The following is a 19,181-nucleotide window of genomic DNA, read 5'->3' on the forward strand; positions in this document are numbered from 1 at the left end:
TCACTGATACTTAATTTCTTAACAAATACCATTTGCCATCTAGTTTTCACATGCACCTCACTCCCCAAGATTTTTTAACCTCTCCCTGTCATTCTGTATATTTACTGGTACTGTACTTATATGTAGACCAATCATGCACTTTTACCTCACCATCCTAGTTCCTTGCCACTCAAGTCCCTATTCTCTTCCATGCTAGTGGGGACTGAATTATGTAGTACACATCCTTCTTTCCTCTTCCCTTGCTTGTCATTCAGCACCACACCCCTCTCTCATTTTCACTCATTCACTTAAAACATTCCTGAACCTTTTGTGTAATCCCCACTCTTTCTGTTCCTAAATTCTGTCTGTTATTGCAACACTGAACATTAATCAACCAGTTTTGTAATTCTTTAGTTATGTGTGAGTACAACAGGCTATAGAGCAGTGGGAAATGTACCTCTTCTCTCACCTGAGGACATCAAACACCAGCATTAACCTATGGCTTTATTGGTTTATTTAGACTTCTCAGAGGACTTGGAATCGCGCATGGAGGAGCGCCTGCGACGGATTTCCTCTTGCCTCTTCTCCTTGGCTTCCTTCTGCCTGACGGCTAGCAGCTTGGCATAGTCAGCCTTTTCCTCCTTGTTCTTGACGGCACGCTGCCTCTTGAGGGCCTTCTTATGTCTCTTGCGCTGTGGAACAAACAATATCATAGGATACATGGGAAATGGTGCAACAAACATGAAACATTACTCAGGGTATATAAAACTATTTGTTTTGTACATGGAGAAAAAAAAAAAAAAAAAAAAAAACACACACACACACACATATATATATATATATATATATATATATATATATATATATATATATATATATATATATATATATATATAGGCTTCCACTCCCATAACAAGGAACAATATGAAGTGAAGGATGATGATGAATGCATTCATTCTCCACCCTTATTGGGGTAATAAATGATATCCTTGCCTCTAACACCACCAGTACCTCACCTGCAGCACAACAGGGGTGATGAGGCGCTGGATCTTAGGTGCCTTGCTCTTGGGCTTCTTGCCCTCCTTGCCAGCCAGGGGGCGCTTGATCACGTACTGACGCACATCGTCCTGCTTGCTCAGGTTGAAGAGCTTGCGGATCTTGGAGGCACGCTTGGGACCCAGGCGGCGGGGAACGGAGCCGTCAGTCAGGCCGGGGATCTCCTGCAAGGTGGAATGCATTGGAATGACACCACTCACCTGACACCCACTATGTCAAGCCAAGGAAAGATACATACAACTGTATATAAATAATGACAAGCCCAAACAAACAATACTGGAGAATTTCCAGCCAAGTGTTGAGTTAGGCCATCAAAACTGAACCACATACAAAGTGAAGCTAAGTTGCAGACCAGATCAAACAAGTGGTACTGACCCCATCACCCTTCTTGATGATGACCAGAGCCAACACTGACAGGTTGGAGTCCACAATGCAGCCACGCACAGACTTCCTCTTGCGCTCACCAGTGCGGCGAGGACGGTAGCAGGAGTGCCCCTTGGACAGCAGGAGTCGCACACGGTCTGAGGGTAGGAAAGAGTGAGGTGGTTTACTTACCTAGTTGGCTACCACCAATTACACTAAAGATTCACCTATCACCCATCACTATCAGTGGTGAATAGATGGGTACCCCACAACTGTTGGCATGCCAGCCCAGTGAACTCCTGTATGTGACTGGGTGTTAAATATTGGTAAACTATAATAAAGTTGAAATGCAGACATGGAATAACACAAAGCTTAATTAGCAAAAAATTCCAGAGTAATCCACTTTGTATGTAAACAATGACTGCCCAAAGGAATGGTGTAGGCCTGGATCAAAATGTCCCAATGGCACCAATCGCTATCTGTGTAGTTTTCATTGTTCGCCAGCTGGTTTAATTCACAAGTTGGTCATGCCTATCGCGCCGAACTGTCGCTCTTGTGGAAGCCCTATTAAAAAAATATATATACTAATATTCATGCCTACATACCTCATAATATAAACGTTTGGTTATTTATCTATGTGTCTGATTGAAAATGACATAAAAATATGCAAATATATGTTCCTAATGGTGCAAAGTATGGATGTACCAGTGTCCCATCAAAATATTTTTTGTAAGTCTAATAGTACATATATACCTTATCACAAAATTGTCAGAGTTTCTGCATAGGATAATGCTCCACTCAAAAGCGTAGAGCAAATATCACTGAGTAGCATTTATAAAAAACAATTTTCGGAGTCTGTGCCGAAATAACCTGGCCAACATTACCGAAACCGAATTTTCCTAACTGAATCACAACAAGCGAACTTGGTATGCCTTTTGATCTCAGAAAGTTTCTCGGAGTTGGCACTGTCCATTTTCTAAGTTCATCCTCACTAATATCCATAGTATTATCCATAGTGAAGTCGTTGTGTAGCGAGTGTGGCGATGGCTCTTAACACGCTAGATTTGTTTACGTTTCGATAGAACAATCTCGGTGCATGTTAGACAATATCCTCGATACTGTTAATTTCTTAAGACTATTAATTGTTGTGATTTTCTGTAGGAATATAATTCATATTAATTTATATGGAAAGAAAAAGGCATTAAAACTACGCTTTACCTATTAATGATCTTTTCTATTTTTTGTCCCAGAAATAGGGATGGTAAAGAAGAGCACTCAACATATATATAAACATTCCCACTTTTTTAGCTTATATGCCACGAGTACATTCTTAGAAAGATTATAACTATTTTATTAAACCATTTAATATTTACAAAATGTGCAGAAAAGTACGTTCCACTAGACCAACTTGCTGTGAAATAATTAACCCATCTGGCGGTTGAAGGCACCTACATAGCAGATCACAATCGATCCCATAGCATTAGCACCCACAACAATGTCTGGAAAGGAGTTCCAGTGATGAATGCACCTAATACAGAAAAATTCTCTACATTGTGCAGGTGTGTGGTTTGGCTAATTCAGATCTGTGGCGTCTAGTAGTAGTGACAGGAGAGATAGAGAATAGGTCAAACAGAGAAATTGCAGATTAATCATGGAAAATCATCATGCATTTAACAAGATCAGTTCTCAAGAGCCTGCATTATACAGGTCGAGCCTTGGGGTAATCAGTGTAGTATAGTTCTGCTTGGCCATCTATGTATTTGGTCCAGTGGTACAGTGCCATTAAGTCACCCAGGTACCTAGTGTTCTAGACTGTTGATCCAAACTCCAATACAGAACTTTTGTGAGACATAGGGAGAACTAACAAAATCACTTAAGTAATAAACAGTATATTAAATAAAATATTAACTAATCCTGCAGGTTTGTTAACCCCTTCCTCGGCAGAAACGAGTATACTCATTTTCATTAAATGTTCCGTTTTCAGTCCGTCGAGTATACTCATCTAAAATTTGACCTTCAAAAACCAGCTACATACATATATATTCGTTTTCACTAAATGTTCCGTTTTCAGTCGTCGATGAGTATACTCGTCTAAAACTTGACCTTCAGAAACCAGCTACAGACATATATACTCGTCGATTCTGAGCCTTTCTAAGCCATTCTACTTGTGAAACGAGTATTCTTGTCAAATTGTACGCCTGGCAAGAGGCGACAGGGTAGAGCGGTGGGATTTCAAGGACGCTCTTACTAGACTTGCTGTCGTCACATGGGTGTTGTTTCCATCCTCATTACCACTCATTTTTTGTACCCTTTTCAAATAATTTACACCCCAAATATCTAGTTCTGAGGAAGATAGCGAATATGAACCTTCCCTCAGAAGCTTGAATAATTCTGATGACACTGCCAGTTCATCAGACAATGAATATTTCTCGACAAGTGAGGAGGGAGGTGAGGGGAGAGCTTGGAGTTTATAGGAAGACGAGTTAACTCGTACATGTCTAAAAACGTATTTTCAAAATAAAAAGTTAACCACAAAAATGGGGAAAAACAATAATTACAAGCTGTTTTCATAATCAGCATGAAAAATACTATATAGAACCAAAATAAAAAAAATTAGTCTGAAAAAGAAATGTTTTTAACTAAAAAATTGTTGGGGAAGGGGTTACTGTTGTTTATAAACGAGAACGAAACTCTCTAGGATGATGGTGGTGGTCATGGCCAAGCTGTGTCTCTTGTTGAGTGTTTGGGGTCTTCTTGTTTTATGTGCACCTAAAGGAGCATACCTGTTTAGTGGTAATAAAAAATTTCATATTTAGCAACTTCATGAGATACAAGTAAGAACTCCAGGGAGGAACATTGCTAAAAACAAGTCACTATTTCATGTGTTGTCCCCAGCCAGAGGCAAACAGGAGCAGGACTCCCTAGCCGCTGGCTGGGTATTGCTCTGCCACAATGTGAAATGCCAGTAAGGAGCCATATAGGGCCCCGTAGCTGCCTGATTGTGGCTATACTAAAACTATAAACATGTTCCTGAAACTAAATGCTCAACAAAATATCATTATAAGGCTAACTTGGGACATCTTCACTGCAGACGTATGAAATACTTATGCCCTGTGATAGAAATGTATTAACACAATGTGTAACAGTAAAACAACTAAGTGCTTTGTCTTTCACTGCTCCACAACCTTTGTTTATAGTTCATCATGAGATACAAGTTAGAAATCCAGGAAGGAATATTACTAAAACTCCAAGTTGGACAATAACAAGAATTAATAATTGGTGTACATGAACGAAGTGATAACACTGGATGGATTTTTTCTTTAGGGAGTGATAACACTGCAGTGCAACAAGAGTTATCATATAAAGACCAGTTTACATTTAAAATGATACATTACAAATTCATATTATTGGAAGTAGCACAGAAACAAGTCACCAACACATGAGTGGGGATAAGGGCACAATGCACACTTACTGTTAGTGAGGACACCCTGCTTCATGGGGAAGCCCTGCTTGTCGTTGCCGCCAGCAATGCGCAGCACGTAGCCCTTCCACTCATCACCGAGAGAGTCGGCCTCCACCTCTTGTCCCATGCGCTTCTCATTGAAGATACGAGTCTTTTTCTCGTCATCAAACTCAAAGAGCTTCTGGCACCCCGTCGCGGGGTAGGAAACGTTTAACTGTGAGGGAGAGATGGCGGGTGTGTGAAAAAACAGTAACACGCACAGTTCAAGTAACCAAACACTATCTCATGTGTTGTCCCCAGCAGCAGGCAAACAGGAGCAGGGCTCCCTAGCCGCTGGCTGGTATTGATCTGCCACAATGTGAAATGCCAGTAAGGAGCCATATAGGGCCCCGTAGCTGCCTGATTGTGGTTATACTAAAACTATAAACATGTTACTAAAACTAAATGCTCAACAAAACATTATCATAAGGCTAATTTAAGAAATCTTCACTGCAGACGTATAAAGTACTTATGCCCTGTGGTAGAAATGTATTAACACAATGTGTAACAGTAAAACAACTAAGTGATATGTTTTTCACTCCTCCACAGCCTGTCTAACTCCTTGCAATCCACCTGCCCAGCATCAGATCACCAGAGCCTGCACCGCACCCACCAACACAGCGGTCAGCCTGCTGCACAAACCAAATGTTGACCTATGATTGGTGGCTCAAATACACGTGCACGGTTTCACTCACACAAATCAGGAATATCACGACATGACCACACCTCGGCGCCTCCGCTCACCACACCACATCATACCCTCCGCATCTCCTCACACTCGGAAACCAACCACAGAAAAATACGAAGTCATCACGTGGAACAGGACACACCACTCCTTACAACCTTTACTCACTATACACCCACGAAAAAAAATGCAGATCCAGGTTAAAATGTGTCAGGTAAACATGTGGAGCCGGACACACACACACACACATGCACGCGGTCAACACTACCACACCGCGCACCGTCACATTTAACCTCTTCCACTGCACTATTTCCCACTCCACCCTACTTTCTTTCATTCTCCACCTAACCGGCAGTCTTTAATCCACATTTCTGGTGTAGTACTGGGTGGTTAGGACAGCACATGAAGGAGAAGTAGCATTAGTTTATACCTTCATGTTGCCGTGCTGCCTCCCTCTCCCTGTCCTCCCTCGGAAAGACTCTCACAAGCCCACAGCGCCCCCTACAGGCCCCCTCCCCTCTCGGCCTTCTCTCCCTCTCCTCTATTCTCGTGGTGCTTTGGGTAAATGTCATTATAAGGGTTTCCCCAGTATTTGTTTTATATGTTTTGGTATGAGAAAAATAGCAAGTTTGTTTTTTTAGGGTGAGATTATTGAGTTTCTCTTTCTTCAGGGACTCGTCTACGTCATTAATTCAATCCTGAAATGAGATTGCAAAATATAATTTTGACAATTTTTATTTTAGCATTTTTCTATTTAATGGATACAAAAAATCCTAATATAAAATTTTCTGGTGTATTCTCAGGTTTTATCCTAAATCCTTTAAATTCCGAAAAGAAAATTGGAGATGCGTGTATCTTTCCCAATGCTTTGAATTTATTTATGAAAATGTGTTCGTATTATTAGATTATAATCCATATTTAGATTACCTTTCATACGCAAGCAACGCAATTTTGACAAAGGGATGCTTGCTCTGTTGATGCTGGAACGCATTCAGCATCTGCTTGCACTGCTGTAGGCTTCTACTTGTCTCTTGCACAGAAAACCTGTTTATTCATGGCCAGAACAATGCAACGGGAAACATTTCCCGTGATACACATACACTGATGAAACCCATGCACCACAAAGCATTTCATTACCATGCAATCCTAGATATCCTGCAGGACCTCTATGACAACGGCACACCAGAGCTGAGATCACTCTCAGGCTGAAGGATAGGGGCGAGTGCTGAGGAATAATAAACGTTAGTTGCGGGACACGTTCGCATATTTATGCCTGGTGATGCCGTCAGTAGTGAGTGAGTAATAGTGACATGTACGTAGGAGGGAGTTCTGCTGAGGAATGGGCTGAAGGAAGAAGGGTCTGATGAGTGAGGCTTGAAATCAGGCAGGGAAAAGGATTGGTCATGGTTTGAGGAGGTTGATGAAGGATGGTCTGATGAACAGGGAAGTAGGCTTTGATAGAGGCTGAGCAAGGGCTGGATAGGATGTGCGGGTGGCGCACAGTGGCGGGAAGAGGGGGCGAGGGAGTGCCAGGACGCGCGCTGGGCGGCATGACGTCACGTGACTTAAAGCGTCACACCAAAACAAAACTTGCGAGGCGCAGGTCCTGTGCAGTCCGTGAGCCCGGCGGATGCTGCTGCTCCAACCAGGGTGAGGCTGCCTGCCGCGGGAGGGTGCCAGTGCCCCGGTGACACAGCCAGGGGACCACAGGGAACACTAGGGTGTTGGTGCCAGGGTGGCGGCGGGGGCGTGGAGGGCACCTGGTGGGGCTGATGGAGGGATCGGCTTGGTCGCGGCACACCGCTCATTACATGCTATTGTCCTGCACCCTGGCCTGCCCTGGCCCTCCCCGCACTGGTGTAGGTGGCGGTGTGTGCTGGCCTACTGATGGTGGTGGTGCCAGGGGCGTGTGTCTTTGTGTGCCCACGGGGTGTTTCTGTAGGTAGTCCCACACACCATCCACTGCCTGACATAAACACACACGCACACACAAACTTAATTAGCGAGCTAAGTAGCATCTTCACCTTCATATTAGGGAGTAACCAAAATTAACACCACCGTTGAGTCTGAACTGGACAGTTGTCAGTGGCAGTGTATGGTAGATTAGAATGTTTACCTTTGTTAATGTCATACTACACTATCTTTCACTGTTTGTCACCTTGGCTGATATAAATGTATGAAGCAAGTTTATATATATATATATATATATATATATATATATATATATATATATATATATATACACCTAGATATATCTATATATGTACATTTATTTATTTATATTTATCAAGACATATCTGTTTTGTGTTTATTTAACAAGCTGCTTTGTAATTGTAGTGACAGGGGACAGCCAAGGCCAACCAAGAATCACACAGGTATTGTGTGATTACACGCTGCCTGACCAGTAACATATCCGTCTCCTGTTTACTGTAAGTGTGGCCAGGGATCAGTGCACAGCTTGGCCTCTCAGTCACTTTGTCCCGACCCTAAGATGAATTTTCCAGTACTCAGTATTTCCATGCTATTCCAAAGAGGGTATGACATGAATATTTATCCCTGCAGTGTAGCACTACCTGGAGTCAGCATTGGTCAGAGTGAGTAGGAGAGTGGGAGGTGTCACAGTGTTACCATTGTGTATTGCCGACAGATGGGGGACGAGTGGAGCATCAAGAGCCTAAGCCAGACTATTGAAGATGATGAGGAGGAGGATCTAGTGCCCACCACACCCAGCCAGGAGGACATAGACATCACCGCCCCTTCCACGGACAGCACCTCACTCCTTGCTGATACTCATGGCCCTGGTGTGTGTGTGTCTCCTGTCTGCTGCCACACAAACTACTCTCTCTCTTTTTATTCCACCACTACCTTGCACCATTTGTCTCTTATTCCCACCATTTCATCATTTGATATTCTTTCTATATATACTGATTTGATTTCATCATTTGATATTCTTTCTATATTACTGATTCTACCATTTCTTAGTCTTTTTAGTGCTCTATCTCTCCATAACATGACACCAGAACACACCATGTCATAGTCTGTATTCTAGTCTAAGCTATCCCTTCATCAGTGTATTCCTTCCTTGTTCCATGCTGATACTCCACTTCTTCCTCCACCTTGTTATTCCTCACAGCATCTTTTCACCACAGGCCGGCGGAAGGTGCCACAGACGCTCTCCCTTGGCCTCCCAGAAGACCCTGAGAGTGAGTCCCTTCCATTCCTGCCCCTGGAGTGGGAGCCACAGTTCCCTGTGACGCCAGCCCAAGAAAATGGACACTCCCCAGTGGATAGGTTCCTCAAGGGCCGTGTTGACTCCCCCACTGAGGACCGGGACTTCGACATGACACTGGGCAGCTGCAACGGCCAGGGTGAGCCCCTCCCAGGGTGCTCTGCCATCTGGGCCACCAGGAGTGCAAGTATGGCTCCCACTCCCTGTACATCCCTGAATAATACATGTCTCCTTGTCCAAAAATTGTATATTTATTCTCTCACTCCTCTCCCTCTTCCTATTCCTGTCCCTCCTCATTTTTGTCCTCCTCCTCCTCCTCCTCCTCCTCCTCCTCCTCCTCCTCCTCCTCCTCCTCCTCCTCCTCCTGGACATCATTGCCTGTTGGCCTGTTGATAAGACAAGGTCACTAAGAAGACCTTCAGCAGTGTTCTCCACACCTGCTCTCTTCCTATCAATACTCCTGTCATTTAGCTCCTCTATCCACTCCTATCACCAGTAGCTAGTAACACACCCCTCAGACAACACCTCTCCATCTTTTAGTTCTCTTACAACACCTACTCAGCAGTGTGTGTTTCTTGGTGTGACATAAACTCTTGCACACAGGTGAGGTTGGGGTGGTGCGGGAGGCCAGCGGTGGCAATGGTTCAGGCGATGGCTCCAGCACCAGCAGCCGAGAGAAGGCTGCAGAAGATGCCACCAAACAGGAAACGGCCAAGGATGGGGAGAAAGATACCACAGGAGGAGAGGAGGGCACTGGCAGTGGGGGACAGGGAGGAGGGGACCAGGGTAAAGGTGGGGATAAGGGTGGCAAGAAGCGCTCGGGGACGGAGGAAGAGGAAGAAGAGAGCAGTCATGAGCCGTCCAGTGACTCCAGTGAAGGGTGAGACATCTGTTTTGCATAATGTAGTGTGAATATGGATGCTTTATGATCCTATCTCTCTCTAATAGAATAGTTTATGTTGTATATTTCCATTGTATTATGTGATTTACTTGTATTGTTAGTGATTATTTGCATTGCATCAGTTGAAAGTTCCCGAAAGTTATTGTACTGGCTTGTGTTGTGGCTGACAGGGTGGCAATGACCAGCACCAGCAGGGACCACAAGCAGGAGGGTGAGGGGGTTGGACCTCCACAGCCGCAGACTGGAGTTGCCCCCACCAGTGAAAGTGGTAAGGCAGTACAAAGACACAACCATCAGAGACGGGTATCACATACTGTAAAGTGTAGACAATACTTAGGGTTGTATTCTTAGGGCCGATTTCACAGGTGCTTGATTATGTTCCTAACCAAAAGCCTAACCAACCTGCTAACAGCATTACCAGCACCTTGATTTCATTTCACTGTTGTTTTCACTGTTTTTTGTGATAACCAACCAAGCAAAACAATTACCTTTGATTCTTTAATTTTGATTTGCTAGAGTGCAACTATTAGACAAAATGAGTAATTTATTGATAAAAGGACTGATCATGGGAGCCCTAGGAAAAAAAAGAAGGCATGAAAATGTCACTAATGCCTCTAACACGGCATATCCGTCTCCTGCTATCATGAATACATATTGTGATATGTATGATTTCTTCTCTTACAATATCTAACATTCATGAAACTTTCCATGTGCCAACCAGGCCTTTAACAAATCATCTATCTCTCCTCTCCTCACTGATTTATACTCACACTTTTCATTGAAATGTTTTTGGGTTTTGTGGAAATAACTGACCTTGAAATTTTAAGGCAGTGAAAATTTACTTCTAGGCCAAATTATGATTATTTTTTCTTTTTAATCATGATTACACATTAAAAGATTAGCAATGAAATTAATGGACTGAATTAATCTAAACATAGCTTAACCTGACCACACCCAGCCTCCTGATAGAAATTATAATGTTTCAATATTATCCAATATATCTCATGGTTTCTGTGTATGTCAAGATTATTGCAGGAGTTTTGCTCAGCTGAAGTGAGTTAGTTCACACTGCTATCCAAATTCTTAATAAATTTTACCAAATTGCTATAGTATCCTGTACAAAGTGTTGCTGTGCTGTTAGATAATTTTGATATAATTTTGAAAGTAGTACAAATACAAGAGAAAAATAATTTGTACTATTTGCATGGAAAAATAATAATAATTGGGGAGGTCTAGCAGCTCTCAGACCTGCATTACCAAATGTTTCGATTTCCAGTAAGGATAAAAACAAACAATGCTGGAAAAAAAGACTGAAATCACATTAATTATTGTTGGTGGGGATTTGTATCCACTTGCAATGATCACAATAAGAGGAAATGAATGAAATTGGCTCTTAGTCTGTTTGGTTCCCATCAGAAGTGTTTTGAAAGATTGGAGATAATTGTTTTAGTTCTCATGGATCTTTTCCCCCATAGATGTTGAATAATACTTGTGAAACTGTCACTGTGATAATGAAAATTCCAATGAAAATCCATTCAATCCTGATGAAAGCAGTAGAGGTTAGGTGGTTAGGTGTTTGATAATGTTGCTCATAGAATGCAGATGGACCAGTGACTTATGGTGTGTCTGGCAGGTCGAGAGAAAGCTGTCGAGTCCCAGGATGATCTGTTTGCCAGTCAGGAAGCAGAACTCCCACTCCACCCACTACAGAGAGAGGCCTTCCAACCACCAGGTGCTGACAGACACTCTTTTGATAGGAATACTTATTGTTGCCAGTAATACAATGGAAAATTGTTGCTATTGACAGGTGTGTGTGGGAAGTTTAATGTAAGAGAGGCTTAATGTAACAGATTTGTGGTGATACCCTCAGATCCTGAGCCGGAGGGCCTCACTGTGACCCCTGCCACCACCATCCCCATCCTGCAGTTGTCCCAGGAGGAGGAAGAGGCCCGGGATCCCCTCATCATACAGTCGCCCCCAAGGTGAGCAAGCTCCTGGGTCTTTCATTCATCTATTTGTCAGGTAGTGGTTATGTAAAGATAGCTACCAATCATTAGTTAGACCTTTGTTAGATTTTTATTTCCTTCTTTCTTAGATGCAAAATTGCTCATGTTTGAAAGAGGAAGGTTATGTGATCTCTCTCTTTCTCTTTCTCTTTCACCATTTACATCATGTGAATGATTTCTGTTCATCTTCAGGATGTTAGCAGACACTCCAGCCTGCACTGGGACATCACCATCATCTCCCAGCAGCCCTCATGTGCAGCTGTCACCCCTGAAGAGGAAGAGAAGAGACTCAGAGACTCCTTTCTCAGAGTCAGATACAGCCCAGGTGCCTCTTAAACTGCGTAAGACAGAGCCACCCACCAGTTGCAGCAGTGAGTCAGGAGAGGAGCCAGTAAACGTGGGCTACAAGGCCCTTACCAGCAAGGATGTGGAGATCAGTCCCAAGCAGATCCACCCACCCCTCCGAGCCTCAAAGCCACCACCACGCACATCCACTGTCAGGTCACTCACCTTCCAGTCCAGCAGCAGCAGTGACGAGCCATGCGAGGGACCGCTGAGGCTGCCAGTGGACACAGAGGCAGAGGAAGAGAGCAGTGACAAGGAAAGATTCAGTGCACCAGTTACAGAAGGTGCCAGGGAAGATAATTCTGCTTCAGACAAACAAGGGGAGAGTGAGAGGGGATCAGATGTGAAACTGGCAATAAGATCTTTCCCAATGCCCATGAGGATGCACGCTTCACCTGGTGGGGAGAGTGGCTCCCAAAGCTCTGAGAAGGATGACAGTGATGTTGAGATCCTTGAGGACGACCCAAAGAATCGCAGTGTAGAGGTGGTGTATGAGAAGCCCAAGGGACGGCTCTCCCTTGAATCAGGGATGGAGTCACAAGACCTGAATCTGGTGCTGGAGTCCTCCACTCAGCCTGACCCTCTGTTCAGAGACCCAGCCAGTCAGGACCGTATGCAAAGTGAATCAGAGCCACACCTGCGTCTGAGTGGGTCAGAACCTCCCCAGCCAATGGATCGCTCACCAGTGGGGGCAGCAGATTGTGTTGAGGGCACCATGCCAGCCACACAGATAGAAAAAATATGCAAACCTGCCATCCTCACCCAACCAGACATTGAGTCTTTAATTACTCTCCCTCTGCAAGATTCTCAGACCAAAGGCAAACCCACTCAGACCACAGTAGGTGTATTAGAAGAACCTGAGAGGGAGAAGAGCAGCCAGAGTGAAGCAGAGAGTCAGGAAAAGCAGGAAACTCAAGAAGAAAGCTCTCCACCTGATGATAGCCAGCCTTCTCAAGCATCACTTAGGTTACAGATGCCAAACATTTGCACACCTTCCTCACAGGAGTGCCAGCACCTGCCAGAAAGTGAGTCCATGTTTGTGAAGGTGTCAAAAGCTGCCAATAAAAGGCTCCACCAAGAGGAACTGCTCACTGCAGACACAAAGAAAGAGGAAAAGAGTTTTGAGGTGATTACTGACTCATCCCTTGAGATCACAGAAGTCGATAAGACAGGGGAAGATCTTTCCACCAAAGAGGCATCAGAGGGGAGAAGCATTGAGCCAGAGAGTGGCTCCAACTCTTCTACTACAGTGTATCCCCTGACTCCCTCCAGATCCTACCAGTCCACTCCCTTTGCTAGTCAGCACCTCAAGTCCTCACAGACAACATCCCTCCTGGGTTCTGGCAGGAAGGAAGGTTCACAGAGTGCTGGCTCCACAGAGGGCACAAACACCATCTTGGTGGAGAAGACAGACAGTGAGGATGAAGGAACCCCTCATAGAAAGCGTAAAAAATTGCGCCCGCCTGCTGCCAAGGCATTGCTCAGCAAGAGAGGTTCCCAGCCACAGGATGTAGAAGAGAAGGAAGCTGCAGCCTCACCTCCAAATACTAGTGAGGGAGTCAGTCTCAGTGTCTCCAATGCAGACAAAGAAGCCTCCAAGTCCCACACCACCTCTCCAGAGGAAGGATCCAGTGCCAAGTCAGTGACATTCAAGTCTCCTGACACACAGGCCTTGGAAGCTCAGGGGCCTTTCAACAGCATGCTGGAACTGATGAGAGCCGGCTTCAGAGAGACACGCACGCTGAGGCCAGCAGTGGAGTACGTTCATCCAGAGAGCAGCGAGAGGCTGGTGTTGACTCGTGATGGGAGTCAAGTGTTGGTGTGCACTGTCTTGAGTGTCTTCCACAACTCCAGCAGTGGCAGTAGCAGCAGCAGCAGCCGTAGGATCTCTGATGTGAGCAGCCTGTCCACCACCACCAGTTCTTCTGGTTACCTTGGAGACAAGAGCTCTTCGTCCTCGGGGTCCTCGCGCCGCACCTCCATCATCTCTAGCATCGAGTCCTCTCGATTGTCCATAGGCAGTGTGGTGACACTGTCTTCCCCACCTCGGCCCCAGAAGGAAGCAGCCTTCCTGGTGCCTGCCGTGGGGTCTAGAGGCCAGGTTGAGGGTGACTCCCCCAAGGTGGTGGAGCAGGTGTGTCTTGACTCCCCGCCAAAGAAAACTGCTGGGCCAGCTCCCTCCAGCAATGACGGCAGCCCCAGGACTCCTAGCCGGCGGGGGAGAGGCAGGGCCCGCGGTCGTCCCAGAGGGCGGGAAGCCAGCCGTGGCACCTCCAGGAGAGGTCGAGGCCGAGGTCGGGGCAGGGCAGTGGTTGCAAGACCCTCAGATGACTCTGATACAGATGATGAGGATGCCTTCTGCCCACCCAATAGTCCCAACCCACCTGAACAAGACAACGAGGAGCTGCCACCTGGCCTGTCAGACTTGCGAGGGTCCCTGCCGCCAGAGGTGTGGAGGATGCTGCAGGCCTCGCAGGCACCACTCTCAGAGGAAGAGGAGGAGGCATTTGTGGGGCGTGTGGGTGGGGACTCAGAGCAGCAGCTGGCACACATCCTGAGGCGGGTGCGTGAGGTGGAGCTGGAGCCTGACCTACTGGTGTTTGCACGCTTCACTGATAATAAGTTTTACTCGGCCGTTCTGCGGGATCGCGACGGCACGGACCGTTGGCACGTGCAGTTCACCTTGGACCAATACGAGGCGTCGGTGCGGGAGGTGTACCTACTGCCCACAGCCCTGCTGCCCCGGGGCCAGGCCTGCTATGTGCGGCAGCACTCAGACTCTGAACACTACAGTGACATGGGTGTGGTGAAGGGCCACATTAGAGTGGGCAGCACAATCTTGCACATCGTGGAAACAGACCGTGGCGCCACACAGCGCGTGCCACACTCGCACCTCCTCCTCAGTGGTGCCCAGGCCCACCACATGTTACAGGCAAGACACAACTTCCGCTCAATGGTCGCCTCACCGGGCAGAGACGTGTCCCTGGACAACATCGTGGCTGGGCGGAGGCGGCGGCAGCAGCAGGATAAGCAGTTCTACTCGCCACGCTCCAAGAAGGCCGACGACAACCTGGACACCAGTGAGGCCACTGCTGGGGAGGGTGACGAGCTGCATGAGCTGGCGGGCTCCAGGTCAGTGACACTTGTGGTCTGGCATTGCTAGGACTGCCTGGTGATGTAGCAACCTTGTCTTGCCTCCACAAACTAAATCTTCGTTCTTTATATACAATAGAAAAAAGCTGCATCATTACATTATCATGATACATACACTGCTGCTACAAGTTTACACTGAGTTATGCAAAAAATTATGAACCTGAATCTGCAAAACTCAGCTTAATTATTGCAACAATAAAGTTTTTACTGCTATAGGAGAAAACTGGCTAAGGGCAACAGAAAGTGTTAAAAAAAAAAGCCACTGAGTTGCCAGTTCCAATGCAGGCCATGTTCATGTTCTTCAAAAACAGTTTGAAATAATCTTTATCAAAATTTGATGAAAACCACTGAAATATTTTTTGTAAATTTGCAGGCAAGGCACAACTTCCGCTCATTGGTCATATAACTCATATTTCAAAGAAAATTTTAATCATGAAACATTTAGTAACTGCTGCAAACACAAATGCATAAAATATAAGACATAACAAAGCTTAGTGTGTCACAATAGAGATGATACAGCTCATTGCAGCTGCTTATGTTTGTCAAGCTTTGTGGCCTGTGTTTAACCTCCACCACCACCAGCAGGACACCAAGCAGCAGGAAAGCTGCCCGGGGACGCAACCTGTATGCTGTGGCAGAGGAGAGTGATGCAGAAGTCACGCCGAAGAAGAGGAGACTTGGCACAACCCCAAGGGGATCCCGAACCCCTCGTGGTGCCCACCGGAACCGAGGCACTGCGAGGACCCTCATGCAGGAGAGAGACTGCCAGCTGCAGGAGGAACTGGCAGCCCAGGTGGAAGTGATGCACTCCCCTCTCCTGGCCACTCCGCCAAAGAAGCGTGGCCGTCCCCCAGGCAAGTCCACCACAGTGATGGAACAAACTGCCACATGTTGTGTTGATGTCATGGTGTTGGCTGCATGTCCCAACTTTGTTGACATTAATTCACTGAAGCCTCTATTTATAAAAATATTAGCCTTTTTCTACATCATAATTGCAATATTTTTGGTGGCTGCTAGAAATTACTCATTGCACATTGTGTAATGCATTTGGTGTGTCCATTAATCTACAAGTAGGTTGTACAGTGACTGTCACATGAAGTCTGGTGTCTTTCCTTGTGAACTTTTCAGTCTGTCTGATTATGTTAATTCAGTAGAGAGTATCATTTAACTCCTTCAATGCAATATGCAACACCTCACAGCACTAGAAACAGTGAAATCTTCATAAACCTTGACAACATAGAAAAAAAAAGCAAATAAATTGAAAGAAGTATGTAACTGTTTTGAGTCAGAAAAATGGTTAGGCATGGCTGTGGAACAAGGAAAATGATCTCAGAATGCTTAATAATTAGGAAAGACCTTACCAAACCAAATGAAAAGTGTTAAATTCAGGTGCAGTGCCATAATGCTTGAATGTAGTGGCACACACCAACCTGGCCTGTTTCTCTCCCCTGTGCAGGCCAGTCCAGTAGTACCCTGACACCTGTGAGAGAACCCAAGCTGGACGACATGCCAGAGGACCCCAGCTTGGGACCACTGCCTCCCGTAGGATCCCAGATGTTCAAGGGTTAGTGCTGGGTGATTTTGTTACTTTACACATTATGGAGTGTTAGGATGTAAAGAGATTGTGTCGAGGGGTACATGAAAGCTTGAATTATGTCATTTTGTCTTCTGATCTTCCTTTGAGACAGGCAAAATAGTATTTGATCAACTGAAACTAATATGGATTAGTTTTCAGAGTGCTGTTGAACCTCGATAACTTGGAGCGCAATAACTCATAGTTTGCGATAAATCGTTCTCTGACTGATCCAGGGACTAAAGTCTGACTTGAATTGGCTGCCTGTCTTTTTTTTTTTTTTTTTTCCCACTTCATTTCGTTTTCTATTGGCATTATCAAAAATCTAATTCCAACAAAAAAATTGTTGTAGTTTGAAATAATACCAAACAAAAGTTGATCAGAGTTTATATGTATTTTTTAAAAACTTTTAAAGTGTAAAACAGTACTTTTTGAGATATTCGCTCGTAAAGATTTTTCATAATTTTGTCCTTGTTTTGCTGTTTATATTCATCTGATTGACATGAAATTTTCACACATGATTGTTCATTCAATGGTAATTTCCTGGAGCATGTTAGGATGATAATGCATCAGATTCCTGCTTCTCTATAAAATATTATTATGTTTTTGTATTTATTTTTATTTATTTATTTATTTCTTTTATGCAAGAGGGAACACTGCCAAAGGCAACAAAATGTTAGGAAAAAAAAAAAAGTCCACTGAAACTGAAGGTTCCCTAAGAGGTCAAAAGAGTCATCCAAAAGCAAGGGACAAATGTCTCGACACCTCTGTTAAAAAAAGTCAAGTCGTAGGAAGATGGAAATACAGAAGCAGGCAGGGAGTTCCAGAGTTTACCAGTGAATAGTATAAATGATTGAGAGTACTGGTTAACTCTTGTATTAAAGGGTTGGACAGAGTAGGAATGAGAGGAAGAAGAAAGCCTTGTGCAGCAAGGCTGCAGGAGGTGGGGAGGCATGCAGTTAGTAAGATCAATAGAGCGGTTAGCATGAAAACAGCGATAAAAAATAGAAAAAGGTGCAACATTTTGCCAGTAAGAGAGAGGCTGAAGACAGTCAGTTAGAGTAGGGGAGTTGATGAAATGAAAAACTTTTGATTCCACCCTATCTAATAAAGCTGTATGAGTGGAACCCCCAAACATGCAGAGAGTACTTCATACAAAGATGGATAAGGCCCTTGTGCAGAGTTAGCAGTTGGAGAGGTGAGAAAAACTGGCTGAGACGCTGCAGAACGCCTACCTTCATAGAAGCAGTTTTAGCAAGAGATGAGATGTGAAGTTTCCAGTTAAGATTATGAGTAAAGGACAGACAGTAAACTCTGGAACTCTCTACCTGTGTCTGTATTTCCACCTGCCTATGACTTAAACTCTTTCAAAAGAGGAGTGTCAAGACACCTCTTACGTTAACTGGACCCTCCTTTTAGATTTTTTTGTTTTTTCTCTTTCTACTTTCCTTTTAACAGGGCCTGGCAACCAGCGGGATTTTTTTTTTTTTCCAACACTGTTTTCCCTTGGCCAGTGCCCTTGTAATGTAAAAAAAAAAAAAAAAAAAAAAAAAAGACTGAGGATATTCAGTGTGGAAGAGGGAGACAGTCGAGTGTCATTGAAGAAGAGGGGATAGTTGTCTGGAAGGTTGTGTCGAGTTGATAGATGGAGAAATCGAGTTTTTGAGGCATTGAAAACTACTAAGTTTTCTCTGCCCCAATCGGAAATCTTAGAAAGATCAGAAGTCAGGCATTCACTCGTACATCGCAAAAAGTTTAGGGTAATCATTTCTCTAAATAGGCTGCAGTACACATTCATTCGTCAGTTTTGCAGTTGGGTTTGAAAAGTAGCCTGTGATTGAGTAGCTGCTGTCAACCCCCATATTGAAGGGAAGGGACTCGAGGGAGGGGGAAAGGAGCGATTAGCGCCAGCCCTGCACTACCTATCCATAACTCTCTCTCTCTCTCTCTCTCTCTCTCTCTCTCTCTCTCTCTCTCTCTCTCTCTCTCTCTCTCTCTCTCTCTCTCTCTCTCTCTCTCTCTCTCTCTCTCTCAAAAGATCTGTGAAAGTGAGATTCAGCTCTGAAAGAACTGCAAGGGAGGTGTTGGCCATGGCAAACAGGCTCAGAAGGATAGAGGGAATGAAAGAAACATATAAATAGAGATATGTCATTACCAGAGAGAATGAGAGTTCAAGAGATGAGAAAAGTGGCTAGAAGTCAAAATGAAAACAGAACAGATGAAGAAGCTAAGAAATATTCTTTTGCTATAAGGAGGGGAAAAGTGGTGAGACTGTTCAAGAGAGGTGTGTCAGTAGAGGTGGAAGGGGCCATAGGAGGGATGATGGCCCCCAGGGAGTAGTGACAAGAGGTGTGAAGGAAGAAGTCTTAGTGGATCTAAGGTTAATTTA

At 44.7% G+C, this 19,181-nt stretch overlaps 2 protein-coding genes across 8 annotated transcripts in view; one reads left to right on the forward strand and one right to left on the reverse strand.

The window, feature by feature from the left end:
• Nucleotides 1–470: 470 nt before the first annotated feature.
• LOC123501374 (40S ribosomal protein S6-like) lies at nt 471–6,123 on the reverse strand. The gene is made up of 5 exons (XM_045250176.1): nt 6,016–6,123; nt 4,871–5,075; nt 1,411–1,556; nt 996–1,199; nt 471–671 (listed from the first exon to the last, which is right to left on the reverse strand). Exons 1-5 carry the CDS (start codon nt 6,019–6,021, stop codon nt 492–494), a joined length of 741 nt encoding a protein of 246 aa, XP_045106111.1. The 5' UTR covers nt 6,022–6,123; the 3' UTR covers nt 471–491.
• Nucleotides 6,124–6,527: 404 nt separating this feature from the next.
• LOC123501375 (TP53-binding protein 1-like) overlaps nt 6,528–19,181 on the forward strand; it is a 55,396-nt gene continuing 42,742 nt past the window's right edge. For 2 of the 7 annotated variants that reach the window (XM_045250178.1, XM_045250184.1), the window contains exons 1-10: nt 7,255–7,444; nt 8,233–8,386; nt 8,735–9,001; nt 9,418–9,694; nt 9,886–9,983; nt 11,349–11,447; nt 11,586–11,697; nt 11,914–15,198; nt 15,802–16,073; nt 16,676–16,783. In XM_045250178.1, coding sequence (XP_045106113.1) covers nt 7,358–7,444; nt 8,233–8,386; nt 8,735–9,001; nt 9,418–9,694; nt 9,886–9,983; nt 11,349–11,447; nt 11,586–11,697; nt 11,914–15,198; nt 15,802–16,073; nt 16,676–16,783 — 4,759 coding nt within the window. In that variant the 5' untranslated portion in view covers nt 7,255–7,357. The other 5 variants (XM_045250182.1, XM_045250183.1, XM_045250181.1 and 2 more) reach the window with 5 other exon arrangements.

Source organism: Portunus trituberculatus, chromosome 9, assembly GCF_017591435.1.
Source record: "Portunus trituberculatus isolate SZX2019 chromosome 9, ASM1759143v1, whole genome shotgun sequence".
Classification (NCBI taxonomy): Eukaryota; Metazoa; Arthropoda; class Malacostraca; order Decapoda; family Portunidae; genus Portunus; species Portunus trituberculatus.